Source organism: Lytechinus variegatus, chromosome 5, assembly GCF_018143015.1.
Source record: "Lytechinus variegatus isolate NC3 chromosome 5, Lvar_3.0, whole genome shotgun sequence".
Classification (NCBI taxonomy): Eukaryota; Metazoa; Echinodermata; class Echinoidea; order Temnopleuroida; family Toxopneustidae; genus Lytechinus; species Lytechinus variegatus.
Window position 1 is genome coordinate 29,450,895 of NC_054744.1, and position 15,951 is coordinate 29,466,845.

The 15,951-nt window shown below is 37.5% G+C and overlaps 1 protein-coding gene across 1 annotated transcript; it reads right to left on the reverse strand.

The window, feature by feature from the left end:
- Window positions 1-325: 325 nt before the first annotated feature.
- LOC121414875 (DNA-directed RNA polymerase II subunit GRINL1A-like) lies at window positions 326-15,886 on the reverse strand. Its single transcript, XM_041607927.1, has 7 exons — window positions 15,798-15,886; window positions 9,992-10,146; window positions 8,763-9,255; window positions 8,096-8,184; window positions 6,694-6,863; window positions 2,711-2,768; window positions 326-781 (listed from the first exon to the last, which is right to left on the reverse strand). Exons 2-5 carry the CDS (start codon window positions 10,105-10,107, stop codon window positions 6,767-6,769), a joined length of 795 nt encoding a protein of 264 aa, XP_041463861.1. The 5' UTR covers window positions 10,108-10,146; window positions 15,798-15,886; the 3' UTR covers window positions 326-781; window positions 2,711-2,768; window positions 6,694-6,766.
- Between the last annotated feature and the right edge of the window lie 65 nt (window positions 15,887-15,951).

Consider the following 15,951-nt stretch of genomic DNA (forward strand, 5'->3'; position numbering starts at 1 on the left):
TCAGAGATAATAGCTTAGACCTGCCCCTTTGAGCAACACAAAAGTCATAAAAGACACATAAAACATGGGTTCATGAAAATGCAGGAAATTGCCCCTGAAATTCCAAAATTTGAATGCTTTGGGGCAACAGTCTTTTCTGAAGTTGCCCCAAGATCTGTCGCATACAAGTTTTAAGATTGTTTTGAAAATCTATTTATACATAGAGCAGAATATGAGAAAAGCAATAATTGCTTGAAGTAGACTATGAAAATGAAAGAATAGCCCCCAAATTCAGCAATCACCCCCCCCCCCCCCCGGGAAAAGTGCCCCTAGAAATAGACATTATTTCCTAACTTGGTTCAAGAGTAGCAAATGTACATAAACTTTTAAACTGACAATTGGTTCATTCAATTTGATTTTCAAATTCAATTTGATTATCTCGTAATAATTAGATAAGAGGAACACCAAAATTGAAGTGTTTACAATAACTGGTGCTAAAGTGCCAGTACCTGGTAGTCATCTACGGATAAGAAAAGGAGGTACTGTATTCATGAACAGGTTCCATTCTTCTGAGTTTCAAAGGATATAACAATTGGTCTTTCTGAGAAGCTGGTCTTTCTATACAGGTGGATTATACATATCTATGTAGATACCAACAGGTGATGACACCAGATATCCATCTAGATGAAGATTCAAGATTGGTAACACATCCTTGTCTCAGGTAGACTATCTCTCATTTATGCTTGGAAGACGGTTAGCATCAGAAAGAGTGTGTATCCATGTTGTACACTAAGTGACATGACTGCAGGTGCAAAGTGAAAGATCAAAATATTATTCCAAGTTTTCTAACAATACTTCATTTTCAAAAACATTCATCTCAAGGTGACACATGTACATGTAAGTATAAGAAATGAATTAAAAGTTTGCTATAGGACAAATGTAGTTATACTGGTAGACTACACTCCATCACTTGAAGCAAAATTTAATCTGGGGATTTTTACCGATACATGTACATGTAATAAAAAACATCTAGCAAATTTACTCGAATACATTGGTACCTAATTTCCAGATACATACTGCAGTATTAGGCATGAGGTTTACATGTTTCCTACTAAGAGCCTCTTTAAAGAGAAATGCCAGTAGTTGCAGTAAACACTGATTTCATATGAGAAAGTCTGTAAAACCAGGTTTAATTGTTAGTATATCATCGAGGATCTAGATCTGGTAGTTACATACACTGAACTTGGTAAAATCTTGAAATCTATACTGAAAAATGTTCACACTGAAGATCACCAACACATATAATCGCAAGTGGGAAATGTTGGCCTGACGCTTGACCCGAATCTTGTGCTTATTTGCTAATTTCTCAGCAATTACAGAATTTCTTCCAGAATCCTTTGGCATATATTTTTTTATTTATAAAAACAGACACTTCGGTGGTCATTTCGTTGGATTTTGTACGAACTCATTTTGATATCGTTACCACAACTGGCATTTACCTTTTATGAAGAAGTACACAATGTCATAACTGGAATCATATATCTCCTAAAATTACATTTCCTAATCAGCTAGTGGCTCAGTAGGAAATCTGTGACATGGTTCATTGGCAAAAATCTAAATCTGTAAACTCATGTCCTCAAATCTTAGCTAAATATGATTACACTGGAAATCACCACCGCAGATAAGCACTGTACCACCATTACTGGGGCCTGTCTTACAAAGAGTTACGATTGATCCAATCAAACACAACTATGGAAAGCCATCAACATCTAAAATACATGTTTGTTTAGAAGTCTTTCTAGATATGAGGTATGTTTCATATATTCATATTTTTCTTGAAAATTCAGTGTGCTACTCTTTTTTTACAAAGGACATTGTGCAAATTTCCTGTAGAAATAGTTATGACATTAAAGGGGAAATTCACCCTGAAAAGTTTGTTGTAAAATTAGCAGAAAAAATGATTAAAAATATTGCCAAAGGTTTGAGGAAAATCTGTTAAAGATTAAGTTATTAGAATTCAAAGTTTTTTTTTTGTCATAAACGAGCAGCTGCCCCATATGTTACATGTATGTAATATAAAATGCATGAATTTCAAATGTTGTATGGTTCCTGATGACTTAATTTTGTTTCTATTCATGAACGCGTGTGAAATCATTTGTATATTGATATACGAAAACTACAGTAAAAACCATTTTCAATTTTCTGAGAAAATGAGATTTCATTAATTTTTTACAAATTGCTATGTAGGAATGCTGCTCGCATGTGACGTCACAAATCAAATAATTAAAATTCTAATAATTAGAATTCTTTGATTAATTTTTCTCAAACCTTTGGCAATACTTTTTATAATTTTGTCTGCTATTTTAACAACAAACTTTTTGTCAGGGTGAACTTCCCCTTTAATAGATTTTCATATAAGGTCAATCGTAACACTTTGTAAGATGGGGCCCAGATACCTGGCTGGAATACCAGGCTTATTCTGCCCATTTCTCAGTAATTGCACATTTCCTATAAACAGAATCATTTGGTATACATTTTTTCAATAATACATAGAAACACTTGGATGGTCAGCTATTAATGTGATTCAGATCATTGTTGCACACTAACAGGTGTTAGAGTAGGCCTCCAGATTTGTGCTTGCAAACTAACACCCAATATTGCATTATTGGCTTCCAAAATCAGGACTTATTTGAATGAATTGCGACTTTCTTTATTTTGCTTCTATACTCACTTGAAGTAGTATTGTCTTTTATCAGCAGTGTAAGCCTCCTCCAAGCCGTGAGGTAAAGCTATGAACCAAAGAAAAGGAACAACCAATTATTCCAGTCATTGTCAGATGAATGTTATATCAAGTTTAATCTCACAGAGGCAAGTGATTGCAAGAGTAAACTTGACTATATTGAAATGGATACAATGCATAGATCCTATCATCTAAATGGCTGACCAAACTTTTACCACTATTAGATAAATCACTCCCATCTATTAAAGTCTCATGGAAGACATAAGATTAAAGGTTGTGAATGAGTTTGATTCAGAATGATATGAGGATAAGATTAGGTTCAGGATTATGTATGAAGTCAGGTTCAGGATCAAGTTTGAACAAGAGTGTCGCTAAGGCTAGCACATAATATGCCCACCTGTAATGTTTAAAATGGAGTTATTGGTCAAGCAAGAAAAATGGAAGATGGCGACTTCACCTTTGACTGTCTGACCTTGAAATCAATAGAATTCCTGGGATCTATGCTAGTATCATACACACCAAATTACATAAGCCTCAGTTAATTTAAAGTAAAGTTATCGCATTTACAAGGACTTCAGAAGGATAAGATGAAAACAAGACAGAGTGACCATGAACTTTGAACTCAAAATCAATAGGCTTCCTGCTAACCATGCTGCAGCATCATACACATCAACATTTATTGAAAGTTTTCTGGAAATAAACAGCATTAGATTAACATGCATAAAATTTTGCCAAAGAGGGAGTTTCTTTTCCTGATGAAGTCCAAAGCATATCTGAACATGGTAATTATAAACTTTTTTTTAAATTTTAAAATGTCGTGAAAATGTTCCGTCTCCAAAGAGCCGCATCCATGAATTGAATTAATTGGAAAACATAAATGAAGGTATTGAAATTGAGGTTTACATGTAGATATTTTCAGCTAATAAATTTCTTGATGGAGATCTTAAATTTCAAAATCAAATTATGGGTAAAGCCTCATTTTCAGCCAAATACTGTCGCCTATGATGTCATTGCACCAGTTCTTAGAGGTTTGACATGGTGGAAACATGGTCTTGCATATAGGAAATTGGATCCATAGTAACATACTCAAAAGAAAAGAAAAAAAATCTTCCAAGTTTGGTTGCATCGAAAGTTCAACACATCTCTGTTTCTCTGCGATCCTACCCACAAGATAGTGGCAGAAACTTTACGTCTTCGCTTTTGAATTTTTTACTGACTTGGATTTATGTTTATGTAATCAGGCAAACAATCATCAGAAGTGTATGGAAAGCCAAATTTCTTTCTTTTAAAAAAATAAATAGTTACATTCTTAACACCATACCTGTATGGTGTTGATTAACAATAGGCAAATGATTGAAAAATGCAGAGAGCATTAATAAGCCCATTGATTTATCTTTTTTGGAAAATGTTAAGTAATAAAGATTAAAACTAACATTCTATAAAAGTGTACACTAAAATTCCTTATAGTATTTGAGTTAAACCAGACTGAAACCAGACTAGTTATAAGAATACCCCCTAGTATCTATTAGGTTTTGCAACACCTGTTTACTGGCATAAATTCAAGCACTGAACCTATTAAACACCAAAAGGGTGAGAGCGTGGTATTTAGATCAATCTGCAATATACATGCTTTAAAAAACAAGTGGAATGCCTCTGGCCGTCTCACCTGCATCACGCGATTCAACATAGCAGCAGTGCTGACTTTGAAAACTACTATAACTCGCACAAGATGTTCAGTGATACTTGGTTACTCTTATTTCCACGTTTTATGAACTAGACCAATACACTTTATAGAGATAGGATGGTAATTCAACAAATACCCCCAATGTGGCCAAAGTTCATTGACCTCACATGACCTTTGACCTTGATCATGTGACCTGAAACTTGCACAGGATATTCAAAGATACTTGATTACTCTTATGTCCAAGTTTCAAAAGTCAGATCAATAAACTTGCAAAGTTATGATGGTAATTCAACAGATACCCCCATTATTGCACCCCCATTATTGCCAAAGTTCATTGACCTTTCACCTTGGTCATGTGACCTAAAATGTGCACAGGATGTTCAGTGATACTTGATTACTCTTATGTCCAAGTTTTATGAACTAGACCAACATACTTTTTTTCAAAGTTATGATGGTAATTCAACAAATACCCCCAATTCGGCCAAAGTTCATTGACCCTAAATGACCTTTGACCTTGATCATGTGACCTGAAACTTGCACAGGATATTCAGTGATACTTGATTACTCTTATGTCCAAGTTTCAAAAGTCAGATCAATAAACTTGCAAAGTTATGATGGTAATTCAACAGATACCCCCATTATTGCCAAAGTTCATTGACCTTTGACCTTGGTCATGTGACCTAAAATGCGCACAGGATGTTCAGTGATACTTGATTACTCTTATGTCCAAGTTTAATGAACTAGACCAACATACTTTTAAAGTTATGATGGTAATCCAACAAATACCCCCAATTCGGCCAAAGTTCATTGACCCTAAATGACCTTTGACCTTGATCATGTGACCTGAAACTTGCACAGGATGTTCAGTGATACTTGATTACTATTATGTCTAAGTTTCATGAATCAGATCCAAAAAAATTTAAAGTTTTGATTGTAATTCAACAGATACCCCCAAATCGGCCAAAGTTCATTGACCCTAAATGACCTTTGACCTTGGTCATGTGACGTGAAACTCATACAGGATGTTTGGTGATACTTGATTAACTTTATGTCCAAGTTTAATGAACTAGGTCCATATATTCTCTAAGTTATGATGACATTTCAAAAACTTAACCTCAGGTTAAGATTTTGATTTTGATTCCCCCAACATGGTCTAAGTTCATTGACCCTAAATGACCTTTGACCTTAATCATGTGACATGAAACTCTAATAGGATGTTCAGTAATACTTGATTAACCTTATGGCCAAGTTTCATGAACTAGGTCCATATACTTTCTAAGTTATGATGTTATTTCAAAAACTTAACCTTAGGTTAAGATTTGATGTTGACGCCGCCGCCGTCGGAAAAGCGGCGCCTATAGTCTCACTCTGCTATGCAGGTGAGACAAAAATTGACAGTACTTATTAATAATAATACTAATGTAACATCTATATGTACATATATATAGCGCTTAATACCATATTTAAGTGATGTATGACAGTGAGTCCAAACTTAGTGTGTCCATACTTCGCGGACGGTCATTTTCTCAAAAAACTAGTCAATATCCTTAAAATTTGACATCATCATCATGAAAAATGACCTAATATTACCCTTTCTCAACAAGCATCACGATTTCATCATTTTGCAAGTAGATATCATAAAAAATATGGGTTTGATGTAGTACCGACTGATTCTATAGCATTTTTTCATCAATCTGATAAAAATATCTCACCCTTTGAGCTTGAGTTTTTGTTTAAATCTCCACAAAAACTTTGGTCCGCGAAGTTAGGTCACACTTTTTCAGAATGAATTTCCAGGACAGCGCGCATTCGTCGATCGGACTAGAATTTTTAGATCGCGATACCGGCGGAACCCCTTGACCTACTTCACTTTTTCGTCACTTATTTTATAGTTTACGATATTGCCGTCAATGTGGTAATCATTTCTTGAATTTGTTTTGGATAAATTGAGAATATTTTGCGAACAATATTTTTGAAAAGTCTGTGAAGTTTGGACACCCCATCATACACTATTACCCTGACAGTTGCCCTGATCAGGTGCTTAAGCATTCAAGGAATTCTTTCCTACTGGATACTCATTTTCTTCACCTGGGTGGAGAGTGGCAAATCAAATGAATATAAGCACCTTGCCAAAAGGACACAAGTGCCGCAGTGGGATCTGGATCCCAGACCTTGTGGCTCAAAGTCCGGAGACTTATCTACTGAGCCATATTTAACAACCTATCCCTTGGCAAAATATTGGAATAAGTAGTCACCGGGAACTCAGTGGGAAGTTATCATGCACACTTGCCTTCTATTACTTCCATTGCCTGATAGAGCACCACAGACTGAAATTGATGCCTCTTGTTAAGAACAAAGCGCCCTCAATCACCATCACCCTCCCCTCCATCGTCCGATCCTTCCTCATCTGATCCTTCTTCTGATTCCTCATCATCACTATCAATTTCACCGCCTCGGTAACTGAAAATAAATAAAAGAGCAACACCTGGAAATCAATTAAAAGACACATGATACATGTAAGTCAATACCGTTTTCGTTTCTTTTAAAGCTTGAATATAAGATAAAGAGTATAGACAAGTTGGTTACATATTGCCTTCTACACTTACACTGCCCCCTACTTACACAAAAAAAGCAAACTCAATGGCCAAATGCTCAAAAAGGCTATAAACCGTGAACTACGGTATACAGATTTTATGTGTTATCATACTTAATGCAGCAGGTACATGTACATGTATTCTGAAAAAGGTCCAATAATTATTGGGCACTTTTGCAAATTGCACTACATCCATGCTTGCTGTTATGGTTTTGTAGCATGGTTAATGTCAATTTATCAAAATATGTTGTATGCTATTTTATATGAGCAGCAGCACAAAAACCATAGCAACAAAGTGTAATTTAGCACCCTTAGCCCAAAAAGGCTATATTGGATGATCATTCTCAGTGTACATGCAGGAAAAAAAATCACAATTGCACAAAATCTACATAAGGTCAGGTTTGGGCTCAATTTCATTGATATCCAAATACATACCTACATGTAAATACATTCCAGAGATGATCCAGCTACATGTACTTACATGTACCAGCTTCCAATTAACATTACAATAACCTGCTTATGCCAGTCCAACTGAAAAGTTATTGTCAAGTTGATTATAATCTGTACTGACTGCACAGAAACGTTAGCGCTAACAGTGCACTAACAGAGGCCCTGTTACAACCTGTAATGTGGCAACGATGCCTAATGTTACAACAATGCATTGCTTAACATTGAAATAAATGTTTTGACTCAACAATTTGAAAGATGTGACTGAGCTTAATGTTAGCGCTATGTTATACCTTGGTCACAATTGCTCTACGGCGGCCGTGCGGCAGGTCGAAAACAGCCGTTTTATTAATTTTTATACAAATCACCTATATGAAGTTGGACAACAAATGTTAAAACGGCTGTTTTTGACTTGCCGTACGGCCACCATAGAACAAATGTGACCAAGGTATAAGGCTAACAACATTTCTGTGTGGTTGGCAGTGGTCATTAGCTGGCTTAAGCAGGTTATTGTAATGTTAATTAAAAGCTGGTAGGTAGCTGGAACATCTCTGGAATGTAATTAGGAATGTATTTCGAATGTAACTAAGCCCAACCCTGACTAGGGTAGCCCATGGAAAATCCTAATCTTCTAATGATTCATCAGCCATACCTTCCATGTTGAACTTCAGGGATGAAATCACCCATCTGGATATGGAGCCTTTCTGTCAATCTCTCAGCCGCTTGCTTGGCAACTAAAGCCTACATCAGGACAGAGAGAAAAGACAAAAAGTGCAGAGTACTAGTCCAAAGGGTCTGGCTAGAAACACAAATTTGGTGGCTCGATCCCAAGCATAGCACTTATGCCTTCATATGTCATATTGAATAAGCAAATGAAAATCGATCAGGCACTTATGGTACCAATGTAAGCATAATGGCTTAGAAAACAGAAAGAAACAGAAACAAAATGAAACAAACAAAGCTAAATATAACTCAACTAACATATGGTACATTGCCAAACAATGCAACAAAGTAGTAACTGACTAAAATAAAATTTCCTGTATTAGAGCAAAATATCAGTAGTCCACCGGAAAGAGTTGTGTCTTAAAATGAAACTCTAGCACGTCATGGGGTACAGATATTACGGTTGAAGACATCCAATCCTGTGAATAAGTTTATAACGATTTGAGTGGGTCTATATTACCTGAATACACTGCTCAGAATTGTGCATTATGGGTTAGGATTCTGACTAGATGTGAATAGTTATGGATTTGAGGGAGCACTATTCAGACTGCTGCTTCGTATTTGCTTTAATAAAATACAGACTTCATTATACTGACCTCTGCATGTTTCTTTTGTTCCTCAAGTAATTTGGCAGACTCGCTGAATTCTACAACCTGGGTTTCTTGGCTTTTCAGTGGTGGGATCTTCGCTGATGACAGGTCAGCATCCCTCTCATCCATTGACGACCTTTCATGTGATCCCTGACCTCTCAATGGAGAAGGCTCTATAGAAGGTCGTGGCAAACTATCGGGTATTGCAGTCGACTTCAAGTCCTTGTTCGGTTTGAATTTGTCTCTATTTTCTCGCTTTACGACGCTTGCATCAGAGACATTACTTTTCTTAACCGTCCCTGTTACACTGGTTTTAGATTGGTCGATTACCGTCCTCTCTGTCACATGAGTTATGGTTGAATCCTCTTGACCAGTGTCCATTTTTTCAAAGAGTCTTGCAGCTTTGTCCACCTCCTCACGCTCCTTTATCAGTAATCTCAATTTCTCAGCAAGGTTTTCCACTTTTTCCCCCTTGTCTTGTAATCGCATCAGGAAATTTCTGGTAATATAAAATGAATAGAATTAAATTAGTTTTCAATCTACTTTTATTCATATGCCCATTCAGATATATACATGATCGGATACATTAAAGATTTATGTGCAAAGGTAAAAATTCTTCCATGAACATCAAATAATTTTTCATTTCATACTCATTCATTAGGTGCAATTAAGTGCAGGAATCAACTGCATGGTCAATCGCTAAGCATCATGTTATACAGGCCGCAAAACCCTCTTGCATGGTAAATTTGTCATCAAATGTTCAATGTTCAATAGCCTATCACAAACAAGGACTGCATGGAAGACACCAGTGAATGGTTACATTATCATAACAGTAAATTTTTTTTTGTAACAGGGCTCATGATCAGACCAGTCAATCAACTTTTTCAAATCTAAAAAAGGGAATATTTAGTTTTGCCTCATTCAGGCATTTCAAATCAATTCAATTCAATTTATATACATCCTCAATAAAAAAAGCATGTCAAGATTTGGGAAAGATGCTAACTAGCTTACATAACATACATGTACACAAGTAAAACATCATCACAACATTAACATAGACAAAAAAATATTGAAGAGATTTCAAATCAAAGAAATCTGTTTGACATAGGAGAAATTTGAATTAGAGTTATAAAGCATATTTTGTATGATCTGGTCTAAAAATTTGCTTTGAATTGGGTGAAAATTCAAATTGTGGAAACTTGACTATTTAATGTAAGTTTACATATATAGCATACCTATTTGCTAGTAGCTTCTCCTGCCTGGCTAATAAATCAATCAGTTCTGCAGTTGTCTTCTCCTTCAAATCACTCAGATCTCCTTGTTTCTCCTGCGCTGTCCCCTGACGAATCATGATGTCCCTGATAAAAGAAAGTCTGACCCCAGAGTAAATCTGTGGAAATGAATCAAATTTCAATAAAGACAAAAAAAAAGAGAAAATTATGACAAATTAATAATTATCAATTACAGATGGGCAATTCCATAAAAAATGTATGTCCGACCCCCTACGTAGGACCTTCATTAAATTTTCTGTCTCTGATATCTTGTTCTTTTGACAGTCTGTAATGCTCTCAAATGACCATGACTTGGTCATTTTATGAAGTGAAGTAAAACTTGAGAAAAATGGGGGTCGGACGTAAAAAAAGATTGATCATCTCATGGAATTGCCCAGATGGCTTAACAAAGGTCCTTTGGCAGTAGTCACGGAATAAAGCTGTTGTGTCTTTCACAACAGCTTTCCTACATTCCACATGGCTTAGTCCAGATCCCAGGGGGGTCACTCTCCACATGGACTGCTACCCACCCATGTGACGTCCCACAACCTCAAAACAGAGATGCACCCTAAATGGTGTAATGACATAAAGTAAATTTGCAACCCTAAATGGCGTAACTCATGATAAAAGTGGCGTGAACAGGGAAATCCCCTAATTTGATACCCTAAGTGGCGTAAACATCAAAATCGATTGATATGGTACCTGCGGGCATGTGGGTAACGCGTGCTGCCTAGTATAGAACCAAGTGTAAGAGACTAGCTAGGACGGGGTAACTCTCATCTGACTCTCATAAGTGCTGCGCTGGCTGCACCGGCGTGTGCGAGGATTTATTTATATCCCTTAAAATCTCCCTTCATGGTGTTTATGGCTTAGATCTGCTCCCGGGTCTCCTCAAATTCGCCAAAATTTGCACCCCTAAATGGCGCAATTTTCAAAACCAAATCAGCAGCCCTTAATGGCATGAAGAGAGAGAGAGAAAAGGCTACCCTAAAAGACAATCTACCAGCGAACGGTGGTGAAATGCAACCCTTTTTGCCAAAGACGTTGAAGCTGCTCGAGTGCCTGAAACGGGACCCTTTTCGACGCTTTTTCTGGACGCGGGTATGTAGCAGGCCATGTGGAGAGTGACCCCCCCCCCCCCCCGATAATAGGAAGTTTAATGATGAAGACACAAGATTGCTTCATGAAAGACATGGCTCTGACTTACGGTAAGGTGCATGTACCTGCTGAAATGAAAAAAAAAACTCCCACATCAAAATTAAATTTGTATTTAAATATGTTTTACTTGTTTAAATCCTGTGTACCATGCAAGTACTTACAAGCTAGGGACAGCTACTTATAGAAGCTGTCGAAGCTTACGTAGTAACAGTAAACAAGCTGAATGATTCAAAACAAAAAAAGGCGGATATTGTCCTGGCTACAGTTCTTTTAGGACTGAAAACTGCTTAGGGTCTGGTGGAACCATGCTGGCGTTTAGGAATGTTTATTTATGACCCCTGTGATAATGGAAACAGTGAAGCAAATAGAGGTAAGATCCTTATACAAGGGAAGAAATCTTCAAAAGATCAGTCTATCACAACCCATCAACCAACATAAAAATGCTAGAATATATAGAAGAAAATCAAACAAGCTTTGGGACAGGGAATTTCCTTCCCCCTCATAATATTCTCCAAGAAGACTTTCAGTACACCGCGTGTCTCTTCGTAGATGAGACCAGAGATTCTTTTGACTCCACCTCTTCTTGCTAGACGGCGGATAGCAGGCTTCGTGATACCTTGGATGTTGTCTCGTAGAACCTCAGTATGGTACAGCTACATGTACATGTATCAACCAAAAATTTGTTGAATTAAAGGACAGATTTAGTCTAAGTCAACTGGTAAGAGAAGTTGAGAACCAATAAGATTGGAAAACATCTTGGATGTTCTCCTGACAACATATCCTAACTACTTTGGGAAAATATCTGTAATACCTGGAATGAGTGATCACCAGGCAGTGGTGGTAGAAGTCAACATGGGTCTCAAATACAATAAGAAATATACCTTGAGAAATCTTTCCTTACAAGGAGGGGAATTCCCAAGCAATTTAAGACAAGCTCATACTTCTGAATAGCACTTGGGGAATAGATTTCAATACAAGATCGATAGAGGCTGATTGGAAATTACTCTGTGACACAATCTTGGAAGCAATCTGGTCTCACATCCCTTCCAAGAAAGTTCAAGATCTAGACTGTCCCTTGGTTAACATTGACAGTCAAAATCAGAAGAGACATCATGAGGAATCGTAAATGTGTCTACAAGGCAAAGAGAACTAGAGTCTACTGACTGGGCAGCCTTCCGTAGCCAGTGAAATACTAGAAGGAATCTAGACAAGGCCCAGGAAGAATATAATAACAAAGGGATTTTGAACGCAGAGAACTTACAATCAGCACTGAAAAAAAAATTGGTCCTTCATTGCCAACAAAATAGGACCACTCTGGTGTCCCCCCCCCTTTTTCAGGTGGAACAAAATATCTTTAGCCGAAATTGAGAAAAGGCTGAAGCCCTAGCCAACAACTCTTCAGTCTATGTATTCGTAAGTGGAGCCAACGCAGTTCAGGGAACAACCAAAATACAGAGACTGAAGCTTTAGTTTTGGTCTATCCGTAACCATGATTCATATCTCATTAATTCAGTGGATCAAAATAATTAACATTAAAAAATGTTATTATTTTGAAAAGTGGGATTCAGCAACGTCAGGTACCATTTCTTTGCACATAACTATTTAAATATGGGTGATATCTTTGTTTGAATGCTAAAAACCTGTTTCTTAATATCACTCCGTTACCATGAGCTCGGAACTGCCCATTTCCAGCATCAAAAGGACTTTTCCAACTCAAAATCATGCTCGCACTCGCAAAGAAAGAAATTTGATGTTTCATCGAATGGCGATGATATGAGCAGTAGAGCTAGAGGCGCACGGCCAGCCAGTATTGGAGACTGTCTCCCAAGAGAGAGATTATCTCCAATATCAGACTTCTATGAAGATTTGGGGTATCCAATTTCAGAGACAGTCTCCAGTTTGGGAGATCAATTTTCTTTGTTTACATTTGCTTCAAAAGGATTGCCTTGGCGGCAAATTAAAATGTGATAAGCAGATTCCTCATGAAAAATTACCCTTTTTCACCGTCCACTTTAAAAATTCACCGTCTACTTTTGTTTTTATAATTAAAGATTTTTGTTGTCATCCACACAAAAAACAACCTCAGTGGGACAAAAGTTTGGGTGGAAAAAATCATGCTTTTGTTGGTGTTGCTTCTTTTGTTCTTTTGCAAAGCAAGTCTCCAAAATGGGAGATTTGTCTCCGTTATTACTCCCATATTGGCCGTGCGCCTCTACTGATGAGAGAGAAAATAAAACCCGGAAGTCAAATCTCGCGAACCTCGAAAGTCTGAATATTTTCAAGATGCCGCCTTTTTCGGGGATGATGAGTGACAAGATCGTCCCCGACTGTGGATTTGGACCTTTGTCAAACTAAAGTCTAAACGTCTAAGACTAAGGACTAGATCTAAAGTAGGCCTAGGCCCTAGGCAGTAGAGGCGCACAGCCAATATTGGAGACTGTCTCCCATGAGAGAGATTATCTCCAATATCAGAGACTTTTATAAAGAATTTGGGTATCCAATTTCAGAGACAGTCTCCAGTTTGGGAGACCAATTTTCTTTGTTTACATTTGCTTAAAAAGGATTACCTTGGCGGCAAATAAAAATGTGATAAGCAGATTCCTCATGAAATATTACCCCTTTTCACCGTCTACTTTGAAAATTCACCGTCCGGTCTACTTTTGTTTTTATAAGGATTTTTGTTGTCATCCACACACAAAACAAATGGGCTTCTGACCTCAGTGGGACAAAAGTTTGGGTGGAAAAAATCATGCTTTTGTTGGTGTTGTTTCTTTTGTTCTTTTGCAAAGCAAGTCTCCAATATGGGAGATTGTCTCCCTTATTGGAGAGTCTCCCATATTGGCCGTGCACCTCTACTGCTAGGCCTACACGATTGTAAGTTTTAATTTAAAAATAAAATGTAATAATTTTGTATAGAATCTAGGGCAATCCTGTATTTTAGGGGTCTGAATTATTTTAGGTTGCTAACTTCAGTTCAGGCAACAGCTCCAAGACCGTTGTTAATGGTAGTTCAGTAGTGCGTGCCGGGTATGGCGGGCCGTTTATTATTTCTTCATTGCATACCCCCCCCCTGGCCATGACTAGTCCCGGGTCACATGACACCCCGACGGCTTTAGGTATACCGTTATTCTATACCACCCCCTGGCCCCTGTATATCGCATGATACCCCACTGGTAAATACAACTTTACATCTACTAGGCCTACATACACGTAGGCCACTGGCATGAAGCTGTATACTAGTCCTATAATAATGGCATTAACGGCCCGCCATACCTGGCACGTACGTATGCACTACCAACAGTAGAGGCGCACGGCCAATATTGGAGACTGTACGTCTCCAATGTGGGAGATTATCTCCAATATCAGAGACTTTGATAAAGAATTTGGGTATCCAATTTCAGAGACAGTCTCCAGTTTTGGAGACTAATTTCCTTTGTTTACATTTGCGGCAAAAGGATTACCTTGGCGGCAAATAAAAATTTGATAAGCAGATTCCTCATGAAAATTTACACCTTTTCACCGTCTACTTTAAAAATTCACCGTCTACTTTTGTTTTGATAAGGATTTTTGTTGTCATCCACACACACAACAAATGGGCTTCTGACCTCAGCGAAACAAACTTTTGGGTGGAAAAAAATGTGCTTTTGTTGGTGTTGTTTCTTTTGTCCTTTTGCAAAGCAAGTCTCCAATGTGGGAGATTGTTTCCCCTATTGGATGGAGAGAGTCTCCCATATTGGCCGTGCGCCTCTACTGACCAACTACCGTTAACAACGGTCATGACGGTCTTGGAGCTGTTGCCTTAAAGGTAAATGCTAGTTTTGGTAACGATATCAAAATGAGTTTGTACAGAATCCAATGAAATGACCACTAAAGTGTCTGTTTGTATAAATAAAACGCATGTGCCAAAGGATTCTGGAAGAAATTGTGTAATTGCTGAGAAATCAGCAAATAAGCACGGGATTCGGGTAGGGCGTCGGGCCCGACGCCCTAAGCAATAATTATACATTGTCCCACGTGCGCTTATCTGTGTTGGGGATTTTCGGTGTGAACATTTTTCAGCGTAGATTTCAAGATTTCACAAAGTCCAGTTAATCTAACTGTACCAGATCTAGGCTAGATCCTCGATGATATACTGGCAATTAAGCCTCGTTTTACAGACTTTCTCATGAAATCAGTGTTAACTGCAACTACTGGAATTTCTCTTTAAGTTAGCAACCTAAATAATTTAGACCCCTAAAAAAGCTAAAGGCAAAATACAGGATTGCCGAATCTAGGCCTATCACATATCATTTCCGTGCAGGTCATTTTTATTTTTAAAAAATTTTGAGTGTTTGTAGAAATTAGGTTATTGATCTCACCAATTTAATACGGTGACAGATATACGAGAATGTCTTTCTCGAACCAGCTGTGAGTGTGATACTAGGCCTATACTCAGGCTATAGTTAAAAACAGATCACTTTCACGAAAAGGCACGCATGGGACTTAAGGAAAGATACCGAAAGAGGTCACTCGATTTGTCTTCAATATTGCCGACAAAACGCTCTAGAAAAATCTACATTTTCAGATTATTTAGATTTCACAATACTCTTTCTCTATCACCATAATGTTTTACCTTGATATTATCCTTGTAATAAATCAGATTTCTCGGATTTAAAGTATCGTTTTTAGCGCGGCCAACGACTGACAAGTGCTTGTATGGTGTTCCTCAAACTTGAAAAAATTAAAAATGGAAATGATTTAACCAGCTGCTATATGGCCTGTCAAAA

Excerpts from the sequence above, each read along its gene's own strand:
- LOC121414875 (XM_041607927.1), bottom strand. The coding sequence starts at position 10,107 with ATGATTCGTCAGGGGACAGCGCAGGAGAAACAAGGAGATCTGAGTGAT. Across the intron at positions 9,256-9,991 it reads GAGAAGCTACTAGCAAATAG|AAATTTCCTGATGCGATTAC; the intron begins GTATGCTATATA and ends TTATATTACCAG. Across the intron at positions 8,185-8,762 it reads AACAAAAGAAACATGCAGAG|GCTTTAGTTGCCAAGCAAGC; the intron begins GTCAGTATAATG and ends GTCCTGATGTAG.